Source organism: Dipodomys ordii, unplaced genomic scaffold (assembly GCF_000151885.1).
Source record: "Dipodomys ordii isolate 6190 unplaced genomic scaffold, Dord_2.0 Scaffold25, whole genome shotgun sequence".
Lineage (NCBI taxonomy): Eukaryota > Metazoa > Chordata > Mammalia > Rodentia > Heteromyidae > Dipodomys > Dipodomys ordii.
In genome coordinates, this window is record NW_012267241.1 from 12,773,277 (window position 1) to 12,783,752 (window position 10,476).

The following is a 10,476-nucleotide window of genomic DNA, read 5'->3' on the forward strand; positions in this document are numbered from 1 at the left end:
TTATATAGGCAAGGAAGTGAGAAATCCAGACCTAAGTTAAGAGCACTGTCTGGTTTCCTGGAAAGGGAGGTGGCAGGATGTGGAAAGAGATCTAGCACTGGAGACTTTAGGAGCTGCTTGCAGTGACAGTAGCTTTTCCTATAACAATAGCTTGTATTTCGTCTGCACTTCACTCTGTTGTGTTATGTTCTTTCATGCAGCTACACTTTTGTATATGTCCTTTCTATAAACACTACCTCCTTTCCACATAGTATCGCATTTTATTTATTTATTTATTCATTGGGTCTGGCCATGGGGCCTGAACTCTGGGCCTGGGCGCTGTCCCTCAGCTCTTCAGCTCAAGGCTAGTGCTCTACCACTTGAGCCACAGCACCACTTCTGGCTTTTTTTCTTTTTGCTTATGTGGTGCTGAGGAATTGAACCCAGAGCATCATGCATGCAAGGTAAGCGCTCTACCACTGAGCCACCTTCCCAGCCCATCATTAAATTTATGAAATGCTTGCTATCCATTAGGTAGTGCTCTAGGATACACAGAGATGATCAATGAAACATAATCCCAGTTCAGATGCTACACCTTTGCAGATGTTCCCCAATCTTTTGTGCCCTGTCTTGCAGCACATTTCATCACGTATTATCACTGTATCTCTTTCCTCCAATACCTGAATTAATCAGAATTAGAATCCATCTTTGTACTTCTGGTCCTGTGACTTTTAGATATTGTTTAAAATGTGCCTATTTAATCAATATTTAGTTAAGAAATAGTCACAGAAGAAAAAACCTGTTAGGTGATGGAGTAAATTGGTATTAGAAAGTTTAGAACATTTTTTAACTATGTGGAGGGTGTGAGTGGGAAGAAGGATGAAAAGTGATAAAAATCCTTGTGTGGTAGGCTGAGACTGACATTTGTATTGTAGGTGACAGCAGATATACCTTGGGGATTTTTCAAGAAAAGCAGAACTGCATCCGGATTTATGTCTCATAAAGTTGACATTGGTGATGGGAATTTGAGGAAGGCTGAGTTGAGAAAGAAAACCAGTAGTAGTGATTTTGCACTGCTATGAATAAATAAGATATAACCTAACTATGGCTCAGCTCGAGGGCTCAGAAGGAAGGGACTTACAAAGTCTCACCTTAGACATTGATGATTTTGAAGGGTCCTAAAGTAGCCAATGGAATAATTCACATTCCTCTGGGATGCTTTCTGATATTAAGTGCATCCAAAGTCTGAAATTTTTACAACTGTAACAGTACATTTATCAAGGCTTAGGCATTCCAAATGACTTCCAGTTTGTACATTATGTGTTTATCACTGAACTTGGTTTATTATAAAAACACAAGGAAGTTCTGAATGACATTAAAAGTCTGTAGAGCTTTTGGTTAATTAACAGTAATATAACATGCAAGGATGATTAGGGGAAATTTACCAACATAGTTGATAAAAACAAATCATTTGAATTGGGTGCCAATGGTTCATGCCTATAGTTCTAGCTACTCAGGAGAATGAGATCTGAGAATCATAGTTCAAGGATAGCCAGAAAAGATTCTGTGAGACTCTTATCTTAGCTCACCATCAAAAAGCCAGAAGTGAAGGTGTGAATCAAGTGTTATTCAAGCCATGAGTAAAATTACTGATCAAGAGCTCCAGAATCAGAATTTAATTCCTAGTATTGGCGTCCGTGCAGGTGCATGTGCGCGCGCGCCGCGCACGCACACACACACACACACACACACACACACCATCTCCAAATAAAAATCCCCCAATGCTGTGATTCCCTGTAAGTTTTACTGACATAATTAGTTTTTTCCCCCTGTGGAGATTACTTCTAGATTCAAGACATTAATAATAATAACAAATATATTGCATACTCTGAAAAATAGTTTTACATATTAAAGATAGATGACTAAAAGAATATGAACTGAAGACATCCTTTGCATATTGCTGTAGGAGAAACAGTAAGTTTTACAGTATATGAGCTGGGTCTAAGGAAAAATACTTGAACTGTTCATTAAGAGCCAGTCTAGCATTATTAGTTTGTATCTAATATTATTTCATTATTTAATGGAATGTTAAATATTGCTGGAATGATATTGGGTCATTGTAATGTATAACTATAATTATATTTATTTTGTGTTTTTTTTTAATCTGACATGAGATCTCACTATATAGCCTAAGGTAGTGTTGAATTTGCTAACCAACTGCCTGAGCCTCCTGAGTGCCAGAATTTTTGGCCTGTTTTCACACCTGGCTCCAGATGATTTCTTTAGGGATATCTAAGGACTGACGAGGGTCAACATTAACAATATTAGTACTTAAAAACGTAGAAGATAGTTCTCTATTTGTACTCATTTGCATGTGGCAGGCAATTCTTTGCAGAGAATACCTTTTAAAACAAGTATGGTGAAAAGATGCTAAGGAAAGAGTGCACGATCCTTTTCTCTCTCTTAATTTACTTTATTGTTATTATGATGTACAGAGGGATTACAATTACATGAGTGAGGTAATGAGTACATTTCCTTTTTGTATAGTTTTCTGTTCTCTCCCTCTCTCCCACTCAGTCCCTCTCTCCCATTTCTACCATGAGTTCTATAGTTCACTTTCATCAGTGTCCAGTGAGCTCCACTGCTGCACTGTTTCACCCTTTCCCCTTGATTCCTGTCCCTTCCCACAACCCTTCCGAAGGTATGCACTTGAATATACCATACATAAAGTATAGGAGATAGAATCTTCATAAACTAAAAACTTTAAAAGAAAAGCTTTCTTGTTTCCATATCTTGGAGTTTGTTTCATGCTCTTATAAAAAATAATGCTTAAACCCATCTGTTTTCTTACAGATACAGCTGCCCGTCTGTCATATCAGAAAAATGCTGCATTTCAAGAGTATTCAATTCCTATTACTGTGAAAGACAGAGCAGGCCAATCTGCAACCAAAATCTTGAGGGTTAACTTGTGTGACTGCACTCACCCAAGCCAGTGTTTCCTCATGGCAAGGAGTGCGGGCATAACCCTGGGGAAGTGGGCCATCCTTGCCATACTACTGGGCATAGCTCTACTCTTCTGTAAGTTTCCACTTTACTTGAGATTAAAGTGCAGAGTAAAAGATTGGAGGGCAGAAAAGGTTTTTAAAAAGTAAATGTGTTAGTTGGGCATGGGTGACTCAGGCCTGTAATCCTTAATCCTAGCTACTCAGGAGGCTGAGAGCTGAGGATTATAGTTCCAAGCCAGCCTGGGCAGGAAAGCCTGTGAAAATTTTATCTCCAATTCATCACCAGAAAACCAGAAGTAGAATTGTGGCTTGAACTGGTTGAACACTAGCCTTGAGCACTAAAGCTCAGGGGCAGCCCTAGCCCAGACCCTAAATTCAAGCCCCATCACCGCCAACAGAGAAGTAAAAGTGTTCCAGCAACTATCAAGTGTGACTTCTTTTGGGGTTAATATCTGAATTATGTTTGAATATTTTCTGTTTGAATATTATTTTCTTGAGACAGAAGATTTCCTACTTGGACAGAATTTTGAACATTTAGATTGCACCAAAAGTCTCAACATCCCATTTGTATTTCTTAATCTGAATGCTAGTCTGTTTAGGACTGATTAGAACAATCTTAAATTCTGCTCTGTGAAAGTCCACTAAAAGTCACTTTAATTTCATATCTATCTCCTCTCAGCTATAGATTTAGGGAAGATACTGAAATCACAATGATCTCATTTTTAAATCTAAGCTAAATCATGGTTAATTGATTTGGAAAGATCAAAATAGTTCATGGGGAATCAGTGGTTATATTTTTAAAAATTTAATTGTAAAAGTAATTGCATTTTCTTTCTGCTGCCCTTAGGCCATAGGAAATAAAAAATGATTCTTTTTTGTTCCTTGTGTACTAAATTGACTTTGGGGTTTGTTTTGTTTTTCTTCAGCTGTACTGCTAACTTTAGTATGTGGAATTGTTAGTGCCAGAAAAGGGAAAAAATTTCCTGAAGACTTAGCACAGCAAAATTTAATTATATCAAACACAGAAGCACCTGGAGATGATAGAGTGGTAAGTAACTTTTAATGAATATTTCTCTTTCGCTCAAATATTTTAAACTCTTCTTCATAAATTTATCATGAAATGCAGGAGTTAATTTTATACTTCTTACTTGGGCCAAATTATGTGAACTATAAATATTTTGCCAATAGTTAAGCCTTTGTAGAGTGGCATTTATTAACTTCTTAAACCAGATTCACTGTTTTATTTATGCTTTTCCCTCTTCTTTAGTATTATAATTGAAACATTGATTTTATTTGCTTGTTATAACAATAATCTTTTTGGCTACTCTCTGCAATGTGTATTTCCAGATATTATTCATTTCTCTAACTCTTGATCATCTCTAATAGAAAAGAAAGCTTGTGGAAAGTATTAAAACAATAATTTTTTAAAGATAGATTTTTTTTAAAAAAAGGGGTATGTTTGAAATATTGCCACCATTCTCCTTTGTTGATTATTTTCAGGTCTTTGTAGGGACTTGGCTTTACAGTTCTGTTTTGTGGGAAGTATACAAACAGTACTTAGAAGGTTTATTTGTTCTCAAGCAATTCTATTTTTTAATGGAAATAGAATCTACTTTTATGGAAAAAAGAAATAGGTATCTGAGAGTAAGCCAGTATGATAAAGCCCTGTTAGTGTTCAACAATAATATAATTTGTGAGTCTATTCATAGAGTTTGGATCAACCAGGAAGGCTTAAAGAAAGAGGTACGGCTCACTGTGAGGCTGAAAGACAAAGACAAGGCTGAAAGTGAAGAGATGGTGAGCCTAGCTAAAGTAGAGGAAAACAGTCTAAAGAAGAAGAAAGGGGATGGCCAAGTTTCTGGGCTCTTTAATAAATAGAAAACAATTTGCTTTGGAATAAAACTTGGGAATGGGAATAAAGGCTTGCTATTTAGGCACTGGACAAGAGGATCTGAGAACAAACTGGGAGATGAGACTTCTCCATCCTACTGAAGGATATGAGTTCGTTGTGGTACCGTAAGTCAGGAGGGGATCAGTGAGAACGAGAAGACATTACAGACTGGATTTAAACATGAGATAACACTATGATGATAATAATAATTGGAATATTGAAATCAAGATGAATAAAGGCATAGAAGAATGGGCTCTTGAATGAATTTCAGGGACGAAGTAGGAAGTGGAATCGAAGTATTATAGCCTATTATATTATATTATATGTACCAAAGCCAGGAACAATGATACATTGGTCCTTTTCCATGTCTCAGGATAATACCTTTCTTCCTTGCTCTTTTTATCTTCCCTTCCTTTTTCACTATCATGCAAGAAGGCAACCAGTCTATGTTCTATATTTGACAGGCCTTCCTGCTCAGTACTGTGATTTTTTCTGTAATCTGAAGGGAAGGTCAGAAAATGAATTTAGTGTTTTGACAAATCTTGACTCACCTCATAAGAAATTCCTATATTATATCTGAAAATGGGGTGGATGCATTTTACGTGTGTTCTTTACCATTTGGTGTTAGCATTGATAGCACTGATGGGCATTTTATCATATTTATACCTCTTAGAGATATTTCTCAAAAGAGTTTGCTATTATTAATATCAAAGCCAACTTTATAAGCTATCTGAAATAGAGTGAATACAGTAAAATCACTGAGGCAAGGTAACTTTTAGTTTTGGGTCAGAGTTCTAGTTGAAGGCTTTCAAATGGGATTAGAAGTTAGTTGAAAAACCGTGGACTGGAAAAGCATGTCTGGGATTTATAGACAAAGGAAGTAACAGTTGCTACTCAGAGAGACTCTGGAGGAGCTAAGCAGGAAGGAATGGAGGTAGACACAGCCATAAATTCTGTGGGCTAGAATACACTTCCAATTCTATCCAATTTCAATTCATTATTCATTAGCTTAGAAGTACGTCTTTGAGCCTGTGTTTATAATGACAAAATTACATCAACAAGGAGAATTAACCATCAGAAATTTATTGTTGTTGTTTTTGTGTTGGTGGTGGTGGTAGAATTTTGTCTTAGTCAACCTAAGTAAATATAGGATAGCAAGCACTGCCACCAAATGGCCACTTTTAAATTCTCTTCCTGGGAATATTTTTCTAAGGCAATGAAATAGTATGTATGAATTTTGTAAGCCTATTTCAGGTGCAGTAAATCATCTGAACTTCAAAATCTTCCACTTTAGAGTTTTTGTACATTAAATAGGAGGAAAATTCAATTGAAACCAAAACAATGCAGTGGAAATCCTAATTAGAACAGAGTCTCTTATCTCAAAGGTAGTTTGATACTTTATAATTAGAGCTCACATGATGAGGAACCAACTTTAACAGAGCTTCTGACTTGCATCTTCTGCTAACTTTTCTCAGCTACCCTTGAACCAAGATCCTCCTAATTGTGCCTTCTGAGTGGCTGGGACCACTATAGTTGGTTTTGAGATAGGGTCTTGCTAACTTTGCTGGACTGACCTGTTAACTCCTCGCCCCCCCCATCCTGTGATCCTCGTATTTCCCCTCCCCAGTAAATGGAATTGTAGGCAGACACGAACCACCATGCCCAGCCTCCTTATGCACCTTTGACTTCAGACTCTCTTACAGGTATGCATCTCTCCCACTCCCCACCATACTCTCACTGGTCCTTTGTTCCTCTCCTGGGGTATTCCATTTACCTTCCATTTACCTTTGCTAGACTGGAATTTTAACACTCTACTTATATGTGTTTTAATGCAGTACTTCTGTGCTCCTCAAACGTTCTGTGTTTACTTAGAGAGACGAGTGGTCACATTCTTACTGGTCTGTTTTTCTCTCTTTTTGGAATAAGAGTTTCTTAGAGCCTCATCTTTTCATGCCTTTGCATCTACACACATAATTAATTACAAGCGGATGAGTGCCTATTGGATGTGTGAATGAAAACTGAGTCGATGTTCTGTATCTATTCTGACTTTCCCTGGTATCCAGTTCCTTCCGGCATGACTTGTGTGTTGCTTTGTAGTGTTCTGCCAATGGCTTCACCACCCACACTGCTAACAACTCTAGCCAAGGCTTTTGTGGCACCATGGGGTCGGGGATGAGAAATGGCGGACAGGAAACCATTGAAATGATGAAAGGACACCAGACCCTGGACTCCTGCCGTGGGACCGGCCATCACCACACCCTGGATTCCTACAGGGGAGGACACCTGGATGCGGACAACTGCAGATACACCTACTCCGAGTGGCACAACTTCACTCAGCCTCGACTCGGTGAAGTGAGTTCTCCAGGTGTTTTTAACTGCTAGTGGAGAACCACAGGAAGTTGTGATGAGTATTGATGTTCAGAAATGACTGTTCCAGAATGTTCCATGAACCCTCTCTTGCTCATTCTGTTCATTTCTGAGTACTCATTGGTTTTCTTAGTTAAGATGTCCTCATTCCTCTGTCATAGATACTTAGTTTGTAAAATACCACAAGTCAGAGGTTTCTAGTATCCTCCACTGGAGTTTCATCTTCAGAAGAAAGTAAAAAAATCTCCTTTATAATTACAGATAGCCCAAATTAAGTCTGTATTTCTCTGTGACATTATAGACATACATGTGTTAATTTAGGATAGTTTCCTGATTTTTCACAAAACGTTTGTTGTTTTCACTTTTTCCCCCTCTAAGTTGACTAATTATAATCATATGTATCTATAGGGCATTGTAAGCAATAGTATGGAAAATGTTTAGTGTGTAGAATGATTAAATCACCTCAAATATCTTTTTTTGTTCTTTTTGGTCGGACATGGGGCTTGAACCCTGGGCTTGGGTGTTGTCCCCGAGCTCTTCAGCTCAAGGCAAGTGCTCTACCGCTTGAGCCACAGCGCCACTTCTGGTTTTCTAGTGGTTTTTATTACAGATAAGAGCCTCATGGACTTTCCTGCCTGGGCTGGCTTTGAACTGTGATCCTCAAATCTCAGCCTCCTGAGTAGCAAGGATTACAGGTGTGAACCACCGGAACCCAGCTTGAAATATCATTTTGATGATGAATTTTATTCTTAGCAATCTTACAATATACAACCCACTATTATAAGCTATAGTCACAACTGAGATATTTTTAGTATTATAAATCACTAGGCAAATATGAAATTTTCTATTAAGAAATAAATAAATCTTCCTGTGATTTCTACTCCACTTTTAGGCATTATCAAATAACTTATTTAATTCATTGATATTTTATATTACTAATAATGATACTGTAAGGCTCAAATTCTAAATATTTCTTTCTTCCAAATACTTTGTAATTAGAGATTTAAAAAAAGGAAAAAAAAAGAAATAACACAAAGAAAGGAGGGATTAAATAGCAGATTCTCAATTTCCATCAAAATTCCTGAAAAGCTTCATTATAAACAGTTCTAATTCCATTAACTTTTCTGTTTAAAAATTTTCTCAGATGATTTTTATGGGAAGCTAAGGAAGGAGAACTTGGGTTAAATATTCTTTATGGAATTAATTCCCACATCTTTTTTTAAAAGTAGGGCTACTAGTGCCTTTGTAGCAAACTGAATCAGGCCCCCTCAATCCTTGGTTTAATGGCAAATAGGCTATGTTTTGTGATATAGCTGTAGTTTATCATATGTCTCTAACAATGCTGTTATTTTCCTGTATGACGATGAGTTAATATTCTTTTATGATCAAGCTGAGAAGAACACAGATTAAGACACACACAGGAGTATTTTCAGGTCCTAAAGAAAGATACTTGATAACAAAAGCCAATCTAGTGACTCTGATTTAGAGAGGGACTGAATGCAAAGACCTGAAGAAAACGAGACTTAAGCTTATAAAATAAACAATGTCAAAAGTAATACAGTAGGGTAAGCCAGAGCTTTTACTCAAAAAAATAGGACTGCTTAATATCCAAGATCAAATCCCAACTATTATGCATATTGTAAATAAGCCTGACCTCTAGACATAAATTTAAGAGATAAATATTCCTTGATAGTAAAAAAAATGTTTTTAAATGTGTGTACGTAACTTTCATTTTATGGGTTGTTAGTAATGTAAGCTATACTGACTTTACAATATAGTTGTGATATAGACCAATCATGTGCATTTTTTGTGTGTAGGAATCGATTAGAGGACACACTGGTTAAAAAATAAACATAAAAGGTAAATAACAAATACATTTTATGTTCCTGTGTTTAATTTGTGTAAAGCAATAATACAAACATTTCTTTTGATGTTACAGAAGTTGCATGTGTGTAATCAGAATGAAGGCCACATCTCCTCACAAGACTATGTCCTCACCTATAACTACGAAGGCAAGGGCTCTCCAGCTGGCTCTGTGGGTTGCTGCAGTGAAAAACAGGAAGAAGATGCACTTGACTTTTTAAATAATTTGGAACCCAAATTTCTTACCCTAGCAGAAGCTTGCACAAAGAGATAATGTCGCTGTACTGCAATTAGGCCTCACTTACTAGATATGCTGGAAGTTTCAAAAAAAAATGATGCTGGAAAATTCGGTTCCAATTTACATACAGATTGGTCCCTGACTTACAGTGTTTTGACATATGATGTTTTGACTTTATTATAGTGTGAAAGTGATATATCTTAGGGAGAAATAGTACTTCAAATTTTAAATTTTAATATTTTCCCAGGTGGGTGATATAATGCACAACATGGATTAAAACCATAAGTCTCAGTCAGCTACATGATAGAAAGGGAAACAGCTGATATTCTATGATATAATGGGTGGCTGGGCTACAATGTTGAGCGGTCTGAGTGCATGATGTGCATTTTCAATTGAGTGACATTTGCAGCTTATGTTCCACTTTATTTAGATATAACCTCCTAACCAGAAGAGTAAAAAAGCATGTATAATGAATTTTTATAAGTTTTTCAAATTCAGTTCCTTACTAATTTGTATTTGTAAAGCAATTTCTGTTATATTTCTAAGACATACAAATTATTTTAAAACTAAGGCAAAGAGCAAATCTTATGTTATAGTTGAATTTAGAGTATATACAAGATCATTCTTCTTAATAAATTCATTGGATAAACATTAGTTAGAAAAATAGTGAGGCTATGTCAACACTTTATTACTATACTTTTCCTTCAAGTGATTGCTTTAAAAAAGACACAATTATTGGGTACCATAATTTAAAGGTAGTTTTAGGAGTAAATAGTCAAGACTAAATTAAATTAGAAAATTTGCTACCGTACTTGGCCTTATTCTCAAATTCTTTAGTTTGGAAACAGAATTTGTTGAGTAGTAATTTTCTATAGGGGCATAGTTTGAAATGAATGTATAAAATATTGATCAATGAAATATGAAAATCAAAACAAAAACAAAGAAGAGAACATCAATAATTGAAAATGAGGCTGAAATATACTCAGCCTTCTCTATGTTACCAAGATTTTCAAAAAAATAGAGCTTCCTTTGTCAATATTCATGTGTTACATAATACCTGAACCCACCAGTTAACAGTTCATGTAAACTGGGATGGTTTATTTAAACTTGGAAACTAATTAGCCTTTTCTGGC

At 36.3% G+C, this 10,476-nt stretch overlaps 1 protein-coding gene across 2 annotated transcripts in view; it reads left to right on the forward strand.

The window, feature by feature from the left end:
* Dsc3 (desmocollin 3) overlaps positions 1 to 9,379 on the forward strand; it is a 40,039-nt gene extending 30,660 nt beyond the window's left edge. Inside the window, exons 13-16 of one of the 2 annotated variants that reach the window (XM_013014866.1) lie at positions 2,833 to 3,057; positions 3,911 to 4,032; positions 6,973 to 7,227; positions 9,182 to 9,379. In XM_013014866.1, coding sequence (XP_012870320.1) covers positions 2,833 to 3,057; positions 3,911 to 4,032; positions 6,973 to 7,227; positions 9,182 to 9,379 — 800 coding nt within the window. Of the gene's footprint in view, positions 1 to 2,832; positions 3,058 to 3,910; positions 4,033 to 6,972; positions 7,228 to 9,059; positions 9,087 to 9,181 lie in introns of those variants that run through there. The other variant, XM_013014867.1, reaches the window with a different exon arrangement.
* Positions 9,380 to 10,476: the final 1,097 nt, after the last annotated feature.